A 23,028-nucleotide genomic window follows, 5' to 3' on the forward strand; every position below is an offset into this window, starting at 1 on the left:
TTCAAATAGGAAGCGAGCTACTTGTTCAGAAAATAATTTGTAAAATTCTGATGTAATTCCATCAACACCTGGTGATTTATTTTTCTTTAGATGTTTGAAAGACTCTATAATCTCTTCAACTATGATGGGTTCATCACACTGTTTAGATTCTATATCACTGATAGAGTGAACATTATTCAGTGAGTTAAAAAACACATCTGTGGATTCCTGACAGTACATAGAGCTATACAATTTTCTGTAAAAATTGCTACAGTATTTAGCCATTCATTTTTGGTCATCTGTAATAACACCATCAATGTTTAACTTATGGATAGTGTTATTTTTAGAGTGAAATTTCTTAAGTCTAAAGAAATAGGATGAATTCTGTTCTCCCTCCTCAATCAATTTTTTCCTAGATCTAATAAAGGCTCCTTCTGCTTTTAATTTAGATATATTATCTAGTTTATTTTGTAACTCAATTAGTTCCATCTTCTCGTAATCTTAATGATCACCTTTTCCTCCTCAGCTCTTCTGGTCTTAGGAAGATTACTACCATATTTTCTAAGGTATTTGGACACCTCAAATTTAAAGAGCTCCCAGTTCTTGCAATAAGATTTTTCTTCACAAGCCCTTTCCCAAAAGTGTGAGAGCAGATCTTTAACCTCAAATTGAACTATATCATTATTTAATAATGAGCTATTTAGCTTCCAGTAGGATGCTCTACCAAGGTTAGTACCAGGGGTAAATATTTTGATATCAATGTAAATAGCCCTATGGTCTGTGAGGGGAGTAGTACAAATATTTGTAGTAACACACTCACTATCAATACATTTGGATATAAGCCAAAAATCTATTCTGGATTGTCTTGAACCTGTTTTGTTACTCCAAGTGAATGATCTGTCGGCCGGAAACCTCTCTCTCCATATATCAGTAAGATCAAACTTTTCCATAAAAAGTATTAAACCCAAATTCTGATTGGTTGGTCTACCTGGGGGCCATCTATCAGTTGAATTATCTATAGTAATGTTAAAGTCCCCTCCTATCAATAATAACGGATTGGGAAATGTAGATAACCAATATGTTTCTCTATAGATTCAAGTAACTCATCATTCTCATGTTTGGTGTTGTACCAGTAGAAGTTTACATTAATGAGCATAATGTCATTGTAACTGATCACAAGACAAATAAAGTGACCAAAGGGGTCACATTCCGAGTGTAGAATATTACCACCAAAGGTATTTTTCATTGTAGTGACAGCAGCGGAGCGTTCAGGTCCATGGGAAAGCCAAATATCGTTGCCCATCCGGTGAAATATATGTCTCATTGTTTTATGCATGTACTGACTCGTCTGGTATGCGCCGTCCATTCATAGTGTCGCGTATTAGTGACGTAACCAACAGGATTTCCACTAGTTACAAAGTCAACATTTTCTATATCGTAAAAATTCCTGAAAAAAAGAATGTCGCTTTTGGTCTTAATTTAAGGTTAGGCTTAGCAGTGTGGTTAAGGTGAGGGTTAAAATCAAACGTTAAAAAGATAAATAGTAGAAATAGGCGGGGTTTATGACTTTGTGGCTGTTATAACTATACGACCAAAATAGAAGCCACTTTCTTGTTCGTTTTTTCACTGACAGACCCAGGCTACCGATTTGTTTCAATTCACGCTTTGGGGTTTGAATAATTTCATACGGTAAGCGTGTTTTTGAAACCTTAGCTACTTCTATATTTTCAATGCTGTAATTTTACTTGAGTTCTTTCAACTTTGACTTTCTGGGAATTTCCAAGCCAGTGCTAGCTAACGTTATCTAGCTAGGCTTGCAACAGTGGCAATAGTGCTTTCTCGCTTTTAGCCTCAGTAATCTAATTTATATCTAAAGAAACGGGTGTTCCGCTGTTAAATATAGTTAATAACAACATTTTGATATTTCTCCGAAAAACTAAGTTGTACCAAGTCTTTTTAACGTTAAACTTGTTACTTTCCAACATGTCTCTCCCAGGAGATACGCGCTAACACTGCAGCATCAATATGTCGTACATGCTACCTCATCTCCACAACGGCTGGCAGGTCGACCAAGCCATTCTATCCGAGGAGGACAGAGCCCTGGTTATCAGGTTTGGACACGATTGGGACCCAACATGTATGAAAATGGACGAGGTGTTGTACAGCATAGCTGAAAAGGTAAGATGTATGTTATTGTACCAATGTTGATGTTTGTATTTAACATCTGTGACTACGTTTCATTGAACGTTGCTATTTTTACAGTACCAACATCACTATTCCTCACTACAGGTGAAAAATTTTGCAGTCATCTATTTGGTGGACATCACAGAGGTGCCGGACTTCAACAAGATGTACGAGCTGTATGACCCTTGCACTGTCATGTTCTTCTTCAGGTGAGTTTCAAGTTATCATGTCTGCCTTCACTTCAGAGCCCTGCAAACCAATCTCTAGTTTTGACTTGCTAAATTAATGCAAATGTTCAACAAAAATGGGTATTGTTGAATAGGCAAGTTGTGAAAAGCAAAGGGATGCTCAGCTTTAAACAGCCCCACGCTGCTGTTTTAGTCCTGCATGACTGTGAAACTAAAATATTCATTCTCTTGACCTCTGCACTGTTCCAGGAACAAGCACATCATGATAGATCTGGGGACCGGTAACAACAACAAGATCAACTGGACCATGGAGGACAAGCAGGAGATGATTGACATTGTTGAGACCGTTTACCGAGGGGCGAGAAAAGGGCGAGGTCTGGTCGTATCTCCAAAGGACTACTCCACAAAATACAGATACTGATTGGTTCTTCCCATTGCTTTGTGTGATGCCCAATGGGAGCAAATCTGTCTTCAATATTAGACTTTATGAACCGCTGGACTACAGACAGGCTCTCTTTTTATGTTACTGACAAGTCAACTTTTTTCTATCGCAGTTATTAAAACGATCATTTGTTATTTTTGTATTTAATGTTGTGTTCATATTTGATACTGCCATTTAGTTATCACTTCACAGCCTGTATTCTCAGACCCAGAATAAGGCTAGTCCTCGATTTAAAAATAAATAAAAAATCATTCACAATTAATCTCAATTGAGTGTTTCAGTTCAGGGTGGCTTAATCTGGAAAATTGGCGCATATGTTTAATCTGTGGTGTATATGTGATGTGCCTGGCTGCCTCGCGCTCCCTTCCTCAGGAAGATGACTGACAAGACTGTCAAATGTGTTAAGATCCTCCCTGAGAAGGGCCTATACGAAAACCTGCTGCATGGGCTCAACTGTCTCTACTGTCCTGGGATGTTCTACTCCACCCAACAACTGGTTGAACACACACAGAAGGCCAACTGTGACTTCATGAGGCGGGAGTATAGACTACACAAATGACAGCAGTGACCTTCGGTTCCCCAACTTTGACATTAACACCACGGCCCCCAAAGAGATCCTAGGAGACGCAGAGCTGAAACTGGCTGTGGTTACCAACTCTCTGGACCTGATCTTCCTTAAGATGCAGCCTGGTTGTAAACAGGAAGTGTGTTAGAACCCCAGTAAAACGACGCGGACCGACTGCCCCTTCAGTGAGAAGTGTGTCACAGTGGAGAGCTACCAGGCCCATCTGAGTGGGAAGCACTGCATTTAAAGCACTGCGCTTTAAATACATCATTCATTGCTTGAAGCCATACCAAGGCACACACCCCTAACGGAGCAAACTTATCTCAAAGTCTGTTCAATAATGTACAAGAACATTTTGGGAAAATGTGTTGGTCAGTACAAACCATTCCGAAACGTAGCAAGTGTTCAAGCGAACTGAACACACCCCTGGCTATCCAAATGTCTTGCTACTCCACGCCCACAGACGTTCATTTTTTTTTCTCTGCAATGAGTCTGGATCTGAGTGCCTCCTCGATGATTTCTAGAACACATTCTAGCCGTTCCGATTGGTCCCAGAAACCGATGACCTTGTTTCGTCACTTCAACAATATGGCAGTCTAGATTGAAAGTATTCGATTTTTATTTAGTCACATGCATAGGAACACAGATGTAGTTGCAGTGTACAGTGAAATTCTTAAGCTCCGGGATCCAGAAGTGCAAGTGTGAATGAAACAAACATAATACATATTTTTAACTGTGACAATGATAAATATAAATGTATATTCAGCATGATAAATGTCCATTGGGGTGGTGGCATGATAGATATCTGTTCAGCTCCTCGGATATGTGTACGCAGAGGAACTTGTTTTGACCGCCTCCACAGCAGCCCCGATGATGAGGATGGGCCTGTGAGAATGTCAAATAGAAACATCTATTTGAAAGGTCATCCAACTCGGAATTCCAATTTGGGAACTCTTTCTTGAGCTCCGACTTTCGACCTGAAGACCACTGACGTCATGATTTGATCTCATCTTTTTCCGAGTCCCAGTTGTCTTGAGCCTCATTCCCTTGCTAGTCGGAACTACGAAATTCTGATATTTTCGACTTGCTAACTGGTTGTAGTCATACACGTGCCGCGTTCAAAGAATCAGCAAGTCGGAAACTTCCAAGTTCTGATTCATATGTAAACGCCATATAATGAAACAAATTGTATGGCTTTTATATGCCGTTTTGTTACTTTTTAGTGACGTAATGCGCAAGCGTAAATAACAGAATTCGTGTTTTCACCAATAGACCCAGGCTACCAGTTTGGTTCAGGGCTTTGGTGCTTGTGATCATTTTTATAAAGGTAAGCGTTTTTTAAACCTTACTTTTAAATTTTCAATGTTTAAATATTATTTGAGACCTTTCAACTCCGACTTTCTGGTGATTTCCAAGCCAGCCAGGCTAGCTACTATAACGTAGCTACCGTTAGCCACGGTGTTATCTAGTTTGGCTTAAAATATTTTGGGGTTTTTCATTATCGACAATAGCTTATCAAATAAAATGTTATGGGTTGCATTCGCATACACATATTTGGCTGATGTTATTGCGGGTGTAGCGAAATGCTTGTGTTCCTAGCTCCAACAGTGCAGTAATAATATCTAACAATACACACGAATCTAAAAAGTCAAGGAATGGAATTAAGAAATATAAGAACGAGAATCTACACACAATACCCCATAATGACAAAGCAAAAACAGGTTTTTAGAAATTTTTAATAATTTATCAAAAATACAAAACTGAAATATCACATTTACAGAAATATTCAGACTTATTACTCAGTATAGTACTTTGTTGAAGCGCATTTGGCCGCGATTACAGCCTTGAGTCAGTCAGTCTTCTTGGGTATGATGCTACAAACTTGTCACCTGTATTTGGGCTATTTCGCCCATTCTTCTCTGCAGAGTCACTTTAACTCTACCGACATGTACGAATTACCTCGACTATCCTCGCTACTGTTATTTTACTTTAATTATGTTATCTATATTTTTTAGTTATCTATTTTTTTACTTAACCAACAATGCAGTTAAGAAAAATACGTGTTAAGGGCTTGTAAGTAAGCATTTCACTGTAAGGTCTACCTGTTGTATTTAGCGCATGGGACAAATACAATTTGATTTGAGATCCTCTCAAGTTCTGTCAGGTTGGATGGGGAGCGTTGCTGCACAGCTATTTTCAGGTCTCTCCAGAGATGTTCAATCGGGATCAATCAAGTCTGGGCTCTGACTGGGCCACTCAAGGACATTCAGACACTTGGCAAATCAAATCAAGTTTTATTTGTCACATGCGCTTAGGTTAATACAACAGGTATAGGTAGACCTTACAGTGAAATGCTGACTTACAAGCCCTTAACCAACAATGCTTTAAGAAGTTAAGAAAAAATACATTTAAAAAGTGTTAAGTAAAAAAATAGAAAATAAAAGTGACAAATAATTTAACAGCAGCAGTTAAATAACAAGCAAGGCTGTGTCGATACAGAGTCAATGTGCGGGGGCACCGGTTAGTTGAGGTAATTGAGGTAATATGTACAGTTGAAGCCAAAAATTTACATACATCTTAGCCAAATACATTTAAACTCAGTTTGTCACAAATCCTGACATTTAATCCTCGTAAAAATTCCCTGTCTTAGGTCAGTTAGGATCACCACTTTATTTGAAGAATGTGAAATGTCAGAATAATAGCAGAAATAATGATTTATTTCAGCTCTTATTTCTTTCATCAAATTCCCAGTGAGTCAGAAGTTGACATACACTCAATTAGTATTTGGTAGCATTGCCTTTAAATTGTTTAACTTGGGTCAAATGTTTCAGGTAGCCTTCCACAAGCTTTCCACAATAAGTTGGTGGAATTTTGGCCCATTCCTCCTGACAGAGCTGGTGTAACCGAGTCAGGTTTGTAGGCCTCCTTGCTCGCGTACGCTTTTTCAGTTCTGCCCACAAATGTTCTATAGGATGAGGTCAGGGCTTTGTGATGGTCACTCCAATACCTAGACTTTGTTGTCCTTGAGCCGTTTTGCTACAACTTTGGAAGTATGCTTGGGGTCATTGTCCATTTGAAGATCCATTTGCGACCAAACTTTAACTTCTCGACTGATGTCTTCATATGTTGAAGACATCCACATAATTTTCCCTCCTCGTGATGCCAACTATTTTGTGAAGTGCACCAGTCTCTCAAATCAAATCAAATCAAATTTATTTATATAGCCCTTCGTACATCAGCTGATATCTCAAAGTGCTGTACAGAAACCCAGCCTAAAACCCCAAACAGCAAGCAATGCAGGTGTAGAAGCACGGTGGCTAGGAAAAACTCCCTAGAAAGGCCAAAACCCAGGAAGAAACCTAGAGAGGAACCAGGCTATGTGGGGTGGCCAGTCCTCTTCTGGCTGTGCCGGGTGGAGATTATAACAGAACATGGCCAAGATGTTCAGAAGTTCATAAATGACCAGCATGGTCGAATAATAATAAGGCAGAACAGTTGAAACTGGAGCAGCAGCACGGTCAGGTGGACTGGGGATAGCAAGGAGTCATCATGTCAGGTAGTCCTGGGGCATGGTCCTAGGGCTCAGGTCAGTTGAAACTGGAGCAGCAGCACGGCCAGGTGGACTGGGGACAGCAAGGAGTCATCATGTCAGGTAGTCCTGGGGCATGGTCCTAGGGCTCAGGTCCTCCGAGAGAGAGAGAAAGAAGGAGAGAGTTAGAGAACGCACACTTAGATTCACACAGGACACCGAATAGGACAGGAGAAGTACTCCAGATATAACAAACTGACCCTAGCCCCCCGACACATAAACTACTGCAGCATAAATACTGGAGGCTGAGACAGGAGGGGTCAGGAGACACTGTGGCCCCATCCGAGGACACCCCCGGACAGGGCCAAACAGGAAGGATATAACCCCACCCACTTTGCCAAAGCACAGCCCCCACACCACTAGAGGGATATCTTCAACCACCAACTTACCATCCTGAGACAAGGCTGAGTATAGCCCACAAAGACCTCCGCCACGGCACAACCCAAGGGGGGGGGGGGGTCAGACAGGATGACCACATCAGTGAATCAACCCACTCAGGTGACGCACCCCCTCCAGGGACGGCATGAGAGAGCCCCAGTAAGCCAGTGACTCAGCCCCTGTAATAGGGTTAGAGGCAGAGAATCACAGTGGAAAGAGGGGAACCGGCCAGGCAGAGACAGCAAGGGCGGTTCGTTGCTCCAGAGCCATTCCGTTCACCTTCCGACTCCTGGGCCAAACTACACTCAATCATATGACCCACTGAAGAGATGAGTCTTCAGTAAAGACTTAAAGGTTGAGACCGAGTTTGCGTCTCTGACATGGGTAGGCAGACCGTTCCATAAAAATGGAGCTCTATAGGAGAAAGCCCTGCCTCCAGCTGTTTGCTTAGAAATTCTAGAGACAATTAGGAGGCCTGCGTCTTGTGACCGTAGCGTACGTGTAGGTATGTACGGCAGGACCAAATCAGAGAGATAGGTAGGAGCAAGCCCATGTAATAATGCTTTGTAGGTTAGCAGTAAAACCTTGAAATCAGCACTTGCTTTGACAGGAAGCCAGTGTAGAGAGGCTAGCACTGGAGTAATATGATCAAATGTTTTGGTTCTAGTCAGGATTCTAGCAGCTGTATTTAGCACTAACTGAAGTTTATTTAGTGCTTTATCCGGGTAGCCGGAAAGTAGAGCATTGCAGTAGTCTAACCTAGAAGTGACAAAAGCATGGATTAATTTTTCTGCATCATTTTTGGACAGAAAGTTTCTGATTTTTGCAATGTTACGTAGATGGAAAAAAGCTGTCCTTGAAATGGTCTTGATATGTTCTTCAAAAGAGAGATCAGGGTCCAGAGTAACGCCGAGGTCCTTCACAGTTTCATTTGAGACGACTGTACAACCATTAAGATTAATTTTCAGATTCAACAGAAGATCTCTTTGTTTCTTGGGACCGAGTTTAAAAGTAGAAAGTTTGCAGCCATCCACTTCCTTATGTCTGAAACACATGCTTCTAGCAAGGGCAATTTTGGGGCTTCACCATGTTTCATTGAAATGTACAGCTGTGTGTCATCCGCATAGCAGTGAAAGTTAACATTATGTTTTCGAATAACATCCCCAAGAGGTCAAATATATAGTGAAAACAATAGTGGTCCTAAAACGGAACCTTGAGGAACACCGAAATTTACAGTTGATTTGTCAGAGGACAAACCATTCACAGAGACAAACTGATATCTTTCCGACAGATAAGATCTAAACCAGGCCAGAACTTGTCCGTGTAGACCAATTTGGGTTTCCAATCTCTCCAAATCAAAGTTTATTTGTCACGTGCGCTGAATACAACAGGTGTAGATTTTACAGTGAAATGCTTACTTATAGTGCACAAAAGGTGTTAGGTGAACAATCGGTAAGTAAAGAAATAAAACAACAGTAAAAAGACAGGCTATATACTGTAGCGAGGCTATAAAAGTAGCAGGCTACATACAGACACCGGTTAGTCAGGCTGATTGAGGTAGTATGTACATGTAGTAATGGTTAAAGTGCCTATGCATATATAACAGAGACTAGCAGTAGCATAAAAGAGGGGTTGGCGGGTGGCGGCACACAATACAGATCGCCCGGTTAGCCAATGTGCGGGAGCACTGGTTGGTCGGCCCAATTGAGCTAGTATGTACATAATGTATAGTTAAAGTGACTATGCATATACGATAAACAGTTGAGAAGCCCTTTTATCCTAGACTTGGCACTCCAGTACCGCTTGCCATGCGGTAGTAGAGAGAACAGTTTATGACTAGGGTGGCTAGTGACAATTTTTGACCATTTTTAGGGCCTTCCTCTGACACCTCCTGCAGCAAAGCACCCCCACAACATGATGCTGCCACCCCCGTGCTTCACGGTTGGGATGGTGTTCTTCGGCTTGCAAGCATCCCCCTTTTTCCTCCAAACATAACGATGGTCATTATGGCCAAATAGTTCCCTTTTTGTTTCATCAGACCAGAGGACATTTCTCCAAAAAGTACGATCTTTGTCCCCATGTGCAGTTGCAAACTGTAGTCTGGCCTTTTTAAATTGAGGTTTTGGAGCAGTGGCTTCTTCCTTGCTGAGCGGCCTTTCAGGTCATGTCGAAATAGGACTCGTTTTACTGTGGATATAGATACGTTTGTACTGGTTTCCTCCAGCATCTTCACAATGTCCTTTGCTGTTGTTCTGGGATTGATTTGTACTTTTCGCACCAAAGTACGTTCATCTCTAGCGGTATGATGGCTGCATGGTCCCATGGTGTTTATACTTGCGCACTATTGTTTGTACAGATGTACGTGGTACCTTCAGGCGTTTGGAAATTGCTCCCAAGGATGAACCAGACTTGTGGAGGTCTGATTTCTTGGCTGATTTCTTTTGATTTCCCATGATGTCAAGCAAAGAGGCATTGAGTTTGAAGGTAGGCCTTGAAATACATCCACAGGTACACCTCCAATAGGCTAATTGACATCATTTGAGTCAATCAGAAGCTTCTAAAGCCTTGACATTTTCTGGAATTTTCCAAGCTGTTCAAAGGCACAGTCAACTTAGTGTATGTAAACTTCTGACCCACTGGAATTGTGATACATTGAAATATAAGTGAAATAATCTGTCTGTAAACAATTGTTGGAAAAATTACTTGTGTCATGAACAAATTAGATGTCCTAACCGACTTTCCAAAACTATAGTTTGTTTACAAGAAATTTGTGGAGAGGTTGAAAAATGAGTTTTAATGACTCCAACCTAAGTGTATGTGTATGTAAACTTCGAACTTCAACTGTACATCACTGGGGCCAAGCTTCCTGTCCCGAAGCCACTCCTGCGTTGTCTTGGCTGAGTGCTTAGGGTCATTGTCCTGTTGGAAGGTGAACTTTCACCCCAGTCTGAGGTCCTGAGCGCTCTGGAGCAGGTTTTCATCAAGGATCTCTATGTGCTTTGTTCCGTTCATCTTTCCCTCGATCCTGACAAGTCTCCCAGTCCCTGCCGCTAAAAAACACCCCCACAGCATGATGCTGCCACAACCGTGCTTCATCGTATTTATTTTATATATATTTTTTATTTCACCTTTATTTAACCAGGTAGGCCAGTTGAGAACAAGTTCTCATTTATAACTGCGACCTGGCCAAGATAAAGCAAAGCATTGCGACACAAACAACAACACAGAGTTACACATGGAATCAACAAACGTACAGTCAATAAGACAATAGAAAAGTCTATATACAGTGTGTGCAAATGAAGTAAAATTAGGGAGCTAAGGCAATAAATAGGCCATAGTGGCAAAATAATAACAATTTAGCAATTGAACACTGGAGTAATAGATGAGCAGAAGATGAATGTGCAAGTAGAGATACTGGGGTGCAAAGGAGAAGGAAAAAAAATAACAATATGGGGATGAGGTAGTTGGGTGGGCTATTTACAGATGGGTTATGTACAGGTGCAATGATCTGTAAGCTGCTCTGACAGCTGATGCTTAAAGTTAGTGAGGGAGATATGAGTCTCCAGCTTCAGTGATTTTTGCAATTCGTTCCAGTCATTGGCAGCAGAGAACTGGAAGGAAAGGCTGCCAAAATAGGAGTTGGCTTTGGGGGTGACCAGTGAAATATACCTGCTGGAGCATGTGTTACGGGTAGGTGCTGCTATGGTGATCAGTGAGCTGAGATAAGGCGGGGCTTTACCTTTAGCAAAGACTTATAGATGAACTGGAGCCAGTGGTTTTGGCGACGAATATGGAGCGAGCCAGCCAACGAGAGCCTACAGGTTGCAGTGGTGGGTAGTATATGGGGCTTTGGTGACAAAACGGATGGCACTGTGATAGACTGCATCCAGATTGTTGAGTATAGTGTTGGAGGCTATTTTGTAAATGACATTGCCGAAGTCAAGGATCGGTAGGATAGTCCGTTTTACGAGGGTATGTTTGGGTGCATGAGTGAAGGATGCTTTGTTGCGAAATAGGAAGCCAATTCTAGATTAAATTTTTGATTGGAGATGCTTGATGTGAGTCTGGAAGGAGAGTTTACAGTCTAACCAGACATCTAGGTACAGTGGGGCAAAAAAGTATTTAGTCAGCCACCAATTGTGCAAGTTCTCCCACTTAAAAAGATGAGAGAGGCCTGTAATTTTCATCATAGGTACACTTCAACTATGACAGACAAAATGAGAAGAAAAAAAATCCAGAAAATCACATTGTAGGATTTTTAATGAATATATTTGCAAATTATGGTGGAAAATAAGTAGTTGGTCAATAACAAAAGTTTATCTCAATACTTTGTTATATACCCGTTGTTGGCAATGACAGAGGTCAAACATGTTCTGTAAGTCTTCACAAGGTTTTCACACACTGTTGCTGGTATTTTGGCCCATTCCTCCATGCAGATCTCCTCTAGAGCAGTGATGTTTTGGGGCTGTTGTTGGGCAACACGGACTTTCAACTCCCTCCAAATATTTTCTATGGGGTTGAGATCTGGAGACTGGCTAGGCCACTGCAGGACCTTGAAATGCTTCTTACGAAGCCACTCCTTCGTTGCCCCGGGCGGTGTGTTTGGGATCATTGTCATGCTGAAAGACCCAGCCACGTTTCATCTTCAATGCCCTTGCTGAAGGAAGGAGGTTTTCACTTAAAATCTCACAATACATGGCCCCCTTCATTCTTTCCTTTCCAGTCGCCCTGGTCCCTTTGCAGAAAAACAGCCCCAAAGCATGATGTTTCCACCCCCATGCTTCACAGTAGGTATGGTGTTCTTTGGATGCAACTCAGTATTCTTTGTCCTCCAAACACAACGAGTTGAGATTTTACCAAAAAGTTATATTTTGGTTTCATCGGACCATATGACATTCTCCCAATCTTCTTCTGGATCATCCACATGCTCTCTAGCAAACTTCAGACGGGCCTGGATATGTACTGGCTTAAGCAGGGGGACACGTCTGGCACTGCAGGATTTGAGTCCCTGGCGGCGTAGTGTGTTACTGATGGTAGGCTTTGTTACTTTGGTCCCAGCTCTCTGCAGGTCATTCACTAGGTCCCCCCCGTGTGGTTCTGGGATTTTTGCTCACCGTTTTTGTGATCATTTTGATCTTGCATGGAGCCCCAGATCGAGGGAGATTATCAGTGGCCTTGTATGTCTTCCATTTCCTAATAATTGCTCCCACAGTTGATTTCTTCAAACCAAGCTGCTTACCTATTGCAGATTCAGTCTTCCCAGCCTGGTGCAGGTCTACAATGTTGTTTCTGGTGTCCTTTGACAGCTCTTTGGTCTTGGCCATAGTGGAGTTTGGAGTGTGACTGTTTGAGGTTGTGGACAGGTGTATTTTATACTGATAACAAGTTCAAACATGTGCCATTAATACAGGTAACGAGTGGAGGACAGAGGAGCCTCTTAAAGAATAAGTTACAGGTCTGTGAGAGCCAGAAATCTTGCTTGTTTGTAGGTGACCAAATACTTATTTTCCACCATAATTTGCAAATAAATTCATTAAAAATCCTACAATGTGTTTTTCTGGAGAAAAAAAATCTCATTTTGTCTGTCATAGTTGAAGTGTACCTATGATGAAAATTACAGGCCTCTCTCATCTTTTTAAGTGGGAGAACTTGCACAATTGGTGGCTGACTAAATACTTTTTTTGCCCCATAGTATTTGTAGTTGTCCACATATTCTAAGTCAGACCTGTCCAGAGTAGTGATGCAAGACGGTTGGGCAGCTGTGGGCAGCTATCGGTTGAAGAGCATGCATTTAGCTTTACTTGCATTTAAGAGCAGTTGGAGGCCACGGAAGGAGAGTGGTATGTTATTGAAGCTCGTCTGGAGATTTGTTAACACAGTGTCCAAAGAAGGTCCAGAAGTATACAGAATGGTGTCATCTGCGTAGAGGTGGATCAGAGAATGACCAACAGGAAGAGCGACATCATTGATGTATACAGAGAATAGAGTCAGCCCGAGAATTGAACCCTGTGGCACCCCCATAGAGACTAGAAGAAAAAGAAACGCACACCTGTTAAGACGAGGTGCTGGCTAGCGGAGTAGAAACTTGAAAATAAAAGAGAGCCGCACACTGTAGGAGCTCAGATGCAAAAATGTAATACCAACGTTTCGACAGCCAAGCTGTCTTCATCAGGGTATAATCCCGAAACGTTACATTTTTGCATCTGAGCTCCTAGAGTGTGCTGCTCTCTTTTATTTTCAAACCCCCATAGAGACTGCCAGAGATCCAGACAACAGGCCCTACAATTTGACACACTGAACTCTGTCTGAGAAGTAGTTGGTGAACCAGGCGAGGCAGTCATTTGAGAAACCAAGGCTGTTGAGTATGCCGATAAGAATGTGGTGATTGACAGAGTCGATGCGGATGCCAGTTCAACGAAAACGGCTGCACAGTATTTTATTGATGGTGGTTATGATATCGTTTAGGACCTTGAGCGTGGCTGAGGTACACCCATGACCAGCTCAGAAACCAGATTGCATAGCAGGGAAGGTACGGTGGGATTCAAAATGGTCAGTGATCTGTTTGTTAACTTGGCTTTCGAAGACTTTATGAAGGCAGGGTAGGATATATATAGGTCTGTAACAGTTTGGGTCTTGGGTGTCTCCCCCTTTGAAGAGTGGGATGACCGCGGCAGCTTTCCGATCTTTAGGGATGCTTATTTAAGATGGTGAGGAAAGCACTTTTAAAGAATAACCAGGCATCCTCTACTGACGGCATTAGGTCAATATCCTTCCAGGACACCCGGGCCAGGTCATTTAGAAAGGCCTGCTCACTGAAGTTTTTTTAGGGAGCGTTTGACAGTGATGAGGGGTGGTTGTTTGACCCATTTACGGACGCAGGCAATGAGGCAGTGATCGCTGAGATCCTGGTTGAAGACAACAGAGGTGTATTTAGAGGGCAGGTTGGTCAGGATGATTTCTAAGAGGATGCCCATGTTTACGGATTTAGGGTTGTACCTGGTAGGTTCCATGATAATTTGTGTGAGCTTGAGGGCATCTGGCTTAGATTTGTAGGATGGCAGGGGTGTTAAGCATATCCCAGTTTATGTCACCTAACAGTACAATCTCTGAAGATAAATGTGGGGTGATTAATTCACATATGGTGTCCAGGGCACAGCTGGGGGCTGAGGGGGTCTATAACAAGCGGGAACAGTGAGAGACTTATTTCTGGAAAGGTGGATTTTTAAAAGTAGGAGCTCAAACTCTTTAGGCACAGCCCTGGATAGCATGACAGAACTCTGCAGTCTGTCTCTGCAGTAAATTGCAATTCCGCCCCCTTTGGCAGTTCTATCTTGGCGGAAAATGTAGTTGGGGATGGAAATTTCAGAATTTTTGGTGGCCTTCCTAAGCCAGGATTCAGACACGGCTAGGACATCAGGGTTGGCGCAGTGTGCTATAGCGGTGAATAGAAAAAAAACTTAGGGAGGAGGCCAGGATGGTGCCAGGTTTCTTCCAGAAGTGAGGCTTGGCATTCAGGCTAAAGAGTTCAATCTTGGTTTCATCAGACCAGAGAATCTGGTTTCTATCGTGTTTTTCATGGTTTGAGAGTCCTGTAGGTGCCTTTTGGCAAATACCAAGCTGGCTGTCATGTGCCTTTTACTGAGGAGTGGCTTCTGTCTGGCCACTCTACCATAAAGGCCTGATTGGTGGAGTGCTGCGGAGATGGTTCTCCATCAGGAAGGTTCTCCCATCTCTACAGAGGAACTCTGTAGCCATCATGAACCATCAGGTTCTTGGTCACCTCCCTAACCAAGGCCCTTCTCCCCCGAATGCTCAGTTTGGTCCCAAACTTCTTCCATATAAGAATGATGGAGACCGCTGTGTTCTTGGGGGCCTTCAATGCTGCAGATATTTTTTGGTTCCCTTTAATATAGACAGGACTGTGCCTTTCCAAATCATGTCCAATCAATTGAATTTACCACAGGTGGACTCCAATCAAGTTGTAGAAACATCTTAAGGATAATCAATGGAATCCAGTGGTGAAAAAAGTACCCAATTGTCATACTTGAGTAAAAGTAAAGATTAGAGGTCGACCGAGTATGATTTTTCAACACCGATACCGATTATTGGATGACCAAAAAAAAGCAGATTCCGATTAATTGGCCGTTTTTTTTGTTCCTTTTTTATTTATTTATTTTATTTTTTTGTAATAATGACAATTACAACAATACTGAATGAACACTTATTTTAACTTAACATAATACATCAATAAAAGCAATTTAGCCTCAAATAAATAATGAAACATGTTCAATTTGGTTTAAATAATGCAAAAACAAAGTGTTGGAGAAGAAAGTAAAAGTGCAATATGTGCCATGTAAAAAAGCTAACGTTTAAGTTCCTTGCTCAGAATATGAGAACATATGAAAGCTGGTGGTTCCTTTTAACATGAGTCTTCAATATTCCCAGGTAAGAAGTTTTAGGTTGTAGTTATTATAGGAATTATAGGACTATTTCTCTCTATACCATTTTGTATTTCATATACCTTTGACTATTGGATGTTCTTATAGGCACTTTATTATTGCCAGTGTAACAGTATAGCTTCCGTCCCTCTCTTCGCCCCTACCTGGGCTCGAACCAGGAACACATCGACAACAGCCACCCTCGAAGCATCGTTACCCATCCCTCCACAAAAGCCGCGGCCCTTGCAGAGCAAGGGGAACAACTACTCCAAGTCTCAGAGCGAGAGTTTGAAACGCTATTAGCGCGCACCCCGCTAACTAGCTAGCCATTTCACATCGGTTACACCAGCCTAATCTCGGGAGTTGATGAGCTGTTTATGACTTCAAGCCTAATGCTTGAAGCATTGCGAAGAGCTGCTGGTAAACGCACGGAAGTACTGTTTGAATGAATGCTTACGAGCCTGCTGCTGCCTACCATCGCTCAGTCAGACTGCTCTATCAAATATCAAATCATAGACTTAATTATAAGATAATAACACACAGAAATACGAGACTTTGGTCATTACTATGGTCGCATCCGGAAACTATCATTTCGAAAGCAAAATGTTTATTCTTTCAGTGAAATACCGTACCGTATTTCATCTAACGGGTGCCATCCCTATGTCTAAATATTACTGTTACATTGTACAACCTTCAATGTAATGTCATAATTCTGTACAATTCTGGGAAATTAATTACGGTCTTTGTTAGGAATAAATGGACTTCACACAGTTCGCAACGAGCCAGGCAGCCAAAACTGCTGCATATAACCTCACTGCTTGCACGGAACGCAAGAGCAGTGACAAAAAAAAAACGAATCCCCGAGCTGACAAGTTAAAAATCTGTCGTTCTGCCCCTGAACAAGGCAGTTAACCCACCGTTCCCAGGCCGTCATTGAAAATAAGAATGTGTTCTTAAGTGACTTGCCTAGTTAAATAAAGGTGTAAAAAAAAAATGAACATACAGAGAAGGAATTGTCAGATGAGTCATAATAGCCTGGAAGTAAAGCCACACTGGGAGCCACATTTTAAATGGAATACATTGAATACATGCAGCAGGGTGGAAAAAAATAGCATTAAAACACAATGTATTTTAATTGTATTGTCAGTAGGGCTGTGATCACCATTCATGCAACACATTCAATATGTACAGTACCAGTCAAAAGTTTGTAGAGTAATAGTGAAGACATCAAAACTATGTAATAATACATATGGAATCGTGTAGTAACCAAAAAAAGTGTTTAAACAAATCAAAATATATTTGAGATTCTTCAAAGTAGTCTTGGCATTCTCTCAACCAGCTTCATGAGGTAGTCACCTGGAATGCGGTTTCATTAACAGGTGTGCCTTGTTAAAAGTTAACTTGTGGATTTTTTTTTCATCTTAATGCATTTGAGCCAATCAGTTGTGTTGTGTCAATGAAGGGTGGTATACAGAAGATAGCTTTATTTGGTAAAAGACCAAGTCCACATTATGGCAAGAACAGATCAAATAAGCAAAGAGAAACAACAGTCTATCATTACTTTAAGAAATATGAACGATGATCTCGTCATGTGTGTTTCCCACCGTGAAGCATGGAGGAGGCGATGTGATGGTTGTGGGGGTGCTTTGCTGGTGAAAATGTCAGTGATTTATTTAGAGTTCAAGGCACACTTAACCAGCATGGCTACCACAGCATTCTGCAGCAATACATAATCCTATCTGGTTTGAACTTAGGGGGACTATCATTTGTTTTTCAACAGGACAATGACCTAACACACCTCCAGGCTGTGTAAGGGCTATTTGACCAAGAAGGAGAGTGATGGAGTGCTGCATCATATGACCTGGCCTCCACAATCACCGACCTCTACCCAATTGAGATGGTTTGGAATGCTTTGGACTACAGAGCGAAGGAAAATCATGCAACAAGTGCTCAGCATATGTGGGAACTTCTTCAAGACTGTTGAAAAAGCATTCCAGGTGAAGCTGGTTGAGAGAATGCCAATAGTGTGCAAAGCTGTCATCAAGGCAGCTGATGGCTGATTTTGAATTTAAAAAAATATTTTTTTTTACATGATTCCACGTGTTATTACAAAGTTTCGATGTCTTCACTACAATGTAGAACAAATTAAAAATAAAGAAAAACCCTTGAATGAGTAGGTGACCAGTCGACTAAATGTGGTCAGCCTTAATGTCAACCCCAGTACATGTCATCGTCACCAATCAACTGCATTAAAATGAAAAACGACTGACTACCAATTTCTCTATGCTAGCTATGCTACCAGTTTATACGAACGGGAGTTAGCATTTAGCAGTCATTTCTTCTAAACCTGAAAAGGGACTACTTCTAAATGTGTCAAAATTAGACTTTTTGTAACCACATTGTGGGCCTGTTACAATACATCAATCTTGATGGATTTGACAAGTATCCCCTTAGATCAGAGTTCGGGCATGTGCGCCAATCTGGAGTTCTTCTGTCCCCCACAGTCTGCTTTCCATTGACCTCTACCACATCTATCAAGTCTTTCGCCTAATTAACTAAACATGTTACTTCCCAATATTTACTCTCCCAGGTTACGTGTTGACACTGCAGGATCAAGATGTCGTACATGCTACCGCATCTCCACAACGGCTGGCAGGTCGACCAAGCCATCCAATTCGAGGAGGACAGAGCACTGGTTATTAGGTTTGGACACGATTGGGACCCAACATGTATGAAAATGGACGAGGTGTTGTACAGCATAGCTGAAAAGGTAAGATGTACGTTATTGTACCAATGTTGATGTTTGTATTTCACATCTGTGACCACGTTTCATTGAACGTTGCTATTTTTACAGTACCAACATCACTATTCCTCACTACAGGTGAACATTTTTGCAGTCATCTAGTTGGTGGACATCACAGAGGTGCCGGACTTCAACAAGATGTACGAGCTGTATGACCCTTGCACTGTCATGTTCTTCTTCAGGTGAGTTTCAAGTTATCATGTCTGCCTTCACTTCAGAGCCCTGCAAACCAATCTCTAGTTTTGACTTGCTAAATTGATGCAAACATTCACTAGGCTCCGCAAATGGGTTTAGAGAGCACAGGCCCTCATGCTATGTAGGCTAGCTGAGGACAGCAAAGGGATGCTCAGTCTTAGAGATTATCTGGTACTTGTGTATAATTTTTAGCCAGTAGTTCTGAAAGTAGCCCTCGAGCCAAAAGTGATCCCCGAAAATTGCATACTAAATCGCGTATGTCCACCATGTCATTGCTTTCTCTCGCTCTGCTGTGTGTGCATCTTTCTAGCTGTCACTCGAATGATGAGGAGCTGAAGCTCACTGGAGTTGCTAGTTGGCAGGCCCACATGTGGGAAAATTTTGGGGAAATAGCCTCGCACATCTTCCAGTAAACAGTTGCTTTCAAACTAGGAATTGTATGGCTAATTGTGGTAAGACTGTTGTTCTGGTCATAGATTATACATGTCATGTATAAATGTCATGTTGTAGAAGGCTCCAGACACTTTTTGGGGTGATTTGGCTTGTTTTTGAGAAACGTACCCCAGCCGCAATTCACTTCGTCATTGCTCATTGTGCAGTATCAGGGCATGAGCAGAAGCTAAAACAAAACACCCAAATACATCCTTTTAGCAAAGGACGCGCGATGTAGGTCTTTAGATGTTGTACACATGAAATTGTGTCTTTCCGAACTTTATCCTCAACATTATAATCCATTTTGGTCGAGTTGCACTGTTTCTCCAATGCAGCTGTGCATGCCGTGCGTGTTCCTATAGTACACGGACACAGCCCACACAGCCCACACAGCCTACACAGCCCACACAGCCCACACAGCCTACACAGCCCACACAGCCTACACAGCACAGCTGGTAGAAGAAACAGCTTGAGTCGCACAAAAGGGAATATAACGTTGACAATTTTAGAATGACAATTTAATGTGTGCAAAATCTAAAGACCTGCATCACTATACTGGGAACGTGTTAGTTTCTTAAAGAATACATTTGTGTGTTTTTGGGGCTTTTGTTTGTTCAATATCAGGGCATGCAAAAGACACAATGAGCAATGAGGAAGTGAATCGCAGCTGGGGTAAGTTTCTCAAAAACAAGCTAAATCACAAAAAAAGTATCTGGACCTTTCCATAACATTCCATTTACTTCAAAAATAGAGATTTACTTCAGAAATAGAACAATTCTCCTTTAGTACAACAGACCCAAGCTGCTTCAATTAACTGAGCGCAACACAACTTTTTGTTGTTGTCCTGCATGACTCTGTGAAACTGAAATATTCCTTCTCTGCACTGTTCCAGGAACAAGCACATCATGATAGATCTGGGGACAGGTATCTCCTAAAGACTACTCCACAAAATACAGATATTGATTGTTTCTTCGCTTTCCAGTACTTTGTGTGGAGCCCGATGGCAGCAAATCTGTGTCCTTCAATATGAGATATTCTGGACAACTGGATTACAGACAGGCTCTGATCTAGGGGCCCTGCTCTCTTTTTTTATGTTATAACTAAGTCACCTTTTTTTTCAACAGCAGTTATAAAATACATCATTTGGTTTCTTCTTTATGTAATAAATGCCATGTTCATATTGATAGTTGTTACTTCACAGTCCATATTCTTGGACGCAGATTGAGGCTAGTCCTCGATTTAATCATTTTCAATGAAGAATCTCCATTGAAAGTGTGTCATAGTTCAGGACTAGACTTAATCTGGGCCTGGAAAATAGGCCCTTATGTTTAATCTTATGTTTAATCTTATGTGACCTGTTTCTCCTGAAATGTTATGGGTAGTGCCGTGATGACAGGAAGACTTGGAATGATCCAACCCCATCATATTGTTCAAAAAAATGTGAATACACATTTATTGTATTATAGAAAGAATTATGTATTGTGTCCATGTAACAATTGTTTACATGGTAAAATCCATCTAAGTGATATCCCATTAAATTATATAGCAAATGCCATAGGCTGATGTAACACAACAATAGATCAGTAATAACTATACTCTGTGTAGTCCTTTGTCATGGCATATCTTCTGTCCCAGAAATCGGGTGAAGTTAGCCGATGTGTTAACCCGAGGGCTTGGTCACTTAGAAGTCTGCTGCTCCTCCAAACCAGCCTGGGTCATCAGGTCAGTAACGTTCTTCTCCAGGTCATCAATTCGAATCCCCACTTCATCCAATGGGTTGGTTAAGGGCAGTCTCGCAATATATGTAATTACATTATTATTATAATGTACTGTGCATAGTTAGGTTGTACATGAAACAGGATTTTTTTTTACAGAGAAAATAAATGAAATGCATATTTTATTCTCTGAAAAACCACTGGATTTTCATAAACCCTTTTTTAAATCTCTGATTAAAATAAACAGCTGCAATTTTGAGATTAGGTCTATTGCTTGAATATCCTATTATTTGTATGCACTATAAACTCAACGGCAGCTTTGAGATGCTGTTCTTCAATAACAGAGATTCATTCTATTCAACAGTTGCTAGTAGTAGGGTATGATTAAAAGGATATTTTTTTAGAAACAATCTGGTCGGAGATTATTTGAAATTTATTGTGAAGGTTCTGCATCGTCGCTTCCATCTTTGGGAGAGACCACACAAACAATAATTTCTTAGATACAAATGTTACCATCGGGTAAGAAAAACGCTATACAGATAAGAAACTTACCATTTCTGTCAATTCATTTGCAGCTTTTGAGTTGGATTCGGACATCCTGATTCAGCCGTGGTTTCAAAGTCAATGGGATTTGTCTATGAAGTTGTGCGTCCCTGTCCCTGCGTGTCATTCTTGGCAACAATGTTTCAACTGAAACGCACAGGCGGTAGTTAAACATTACTTTGGGAGACCTTTGCTAAAGAGTGTGTATGTAGTCTCCATACAATCTATTAGAGGTCGACCGATTAAACGGATTGGCTGATTAATTAGGGCCGATTTCATAACAATTGGAAATCGGTATATATATATTTATTTATTTTTTACACCTTTATTTAATCTTTATTTAACTATTCCTATTTTCAATGACAGCCTAGGAACGAGGCAAAACGACAGATTTGTACCTTGTCAGCTCGGGAGATCCAATCTTGCAACCTTACAGTTAACTAGTCCAACGCTCTAACCACCTGCCTCACGAGGAGCCTGCCTGTTACGCGAATGCAGTAAGCCAAGGTAAGTTGCTAGCTAGCATTAAACTTATCTTATAAAAAACAATCAATCAATGACTGTCGTTGCTCCAATGTGTACTTAACCATAAACATCAATGCCTTTCTTAAAATCAATACACAAGTATATATTTTTAAACCTGCATATTTAGCTAAAAAAAAATCCAGGTTAGCGGGTAATATTAACCAGATGAAATTGTGTCACTTCTCTTGCGTTCATTGCACGCAGAGTCAGGGTATATGCAACAGTTTGGGCCGCCTGGCTCTTTGCGAACTGATTTGCCAGAATTGTATGTAATTATGACGTAACATTGAAGGTTATGCAATGTAACAGGAATATTTAGACTTAGGGATGCCACCCGTTAGGAACGGAATAAACGTTTTGTTTTGGAGGTGATAGTTTCCAGATTTGACCTAAGGCTCGTAATTCTGTGTGTTTATTATAGTTAAATCTATGATTTGATATTTGATAGAGCAGTCTGACTGAGGGCTGGTAGGCAGCAGCAGGCTCGTAATAGTCAAAGGTATATGGTTTAGAGAGAAATAGTTGACGCGTTGTAATTCCTGTAATAACTTGCGGCTACATTTGAAAGGAGTTCCTTCGTTATTTTACCGTTCCTGTCTTCCATAGAGAATGTCTTGATCTACTTCAAATAATGTCTGTGTTTCGTGCAGGCTTAAACCGCCTCGGGGTTTTGATACCCGTGTAAATCTCACTAGGGTAAGGTAACGTTTGTCAACATATTTTCATAAATCCACTCTACAAAAAAAAAATGATCTTCGCTTATATTTAGCCAATATTGATCAGAATTACCTTGTCCTATGGATATCTACAGTTATAAAATTGGCAAGGTGGTGTAAGCCTACACGAAACACAGACCTTATTTTAAGTGAATCTAAAAAATATCCTATGGAATGAATGAAGGAACCGCTTTTCAGATTTTGCTAGAAGGTGTCATGGGAATTATGACTCGCACTTTGGTAGTCAATTCTTACCATGTCCATAATTAAAATAGGATTTCCTGCTTATAGAAATTAGTTTTTGTTTTCAACATTCATCACAGGTAACTTAAACTC

General features: G+C 41.2%; 1 protein-coding gene and 1 pseudogene across 1 annotated transcript; both read left to right on the forward strand.

Annotated features, from left to right (window-relative positions):
• The first annotated feature begins 1,329 nt into the window (after nucleotides 1-1,329).
• On the forward strand, nucleotides 1,330-3,055 carry LOC110496371 (thioredoxin-like protein 4A). Its single transcript, XM_021572233.2, has 4 exons — nucleotides 1,330-1,668; nucleotides 1,976-2,157; nucleotides 2,269-2,372; nucleotides 2,601-3,055. The coding sequence occupies exons 2-4, from the start codon at nucleotides 2,005-2,007 to the stop codon at nucleotides 2,770-2,772; spliced, it is 429 nt and encodes a 142-aa protein (XP_021427908.1). The 5' UTR covers nucleotides 1,330-1,668; nucleotides 1,976-2,004; the 3' UTR covers nucleotides 2,773-3,055.
• Nucleotides 3,056-4,289: 1,234 nt separating this feature from the next.
• Nucleotides 4,290-21,776, forward strand: LOC110496372 (annotated as a pseudogene).
• Nucleotides 21,777-23,028: the final 1,252 nt, after the last annotated feature.

The sequence above is a fragment of the Oncorhynchus mykiss genome, chromosome 18 (assembly GCF_013265735.2).
Source record: "Oncorhynchus mykiss isolate Arlee chromosome 18, USDA_OmykA_1.1, whole genome shotgun sequence".
NCBI lineage: Eukaryota > Metazoa > Chordata > Actinopteri > Salmoniformes > Salmonidae > Oncorhynchus > Oncorhynchus mykiss.

Bases quoted from the DNA above. Each gene is read 5' to 3' on its own strand.
- LOC110496371 (XM_021572233.2), top strand. From the start codon at position 2,005: ATGTCGTACATGCTACCTCATCTCCACAACGGCTGGCAGGTCGACCAA. The intron at 2,158-2,268 runs GTAAGATGTATG...TCCTCACTACAG, and splicing joins TGTACAGCATAGCTGAAAAG to GTGAAAAATTTTGCAGTCAT. The intron at 2,373-2,600 runs GTGAGTTTCAAG...GCACTGTTCCAG, and splicing joins ACTGTCATGTTCTTCTTCAG to GAACAAGCACATCATGATAG.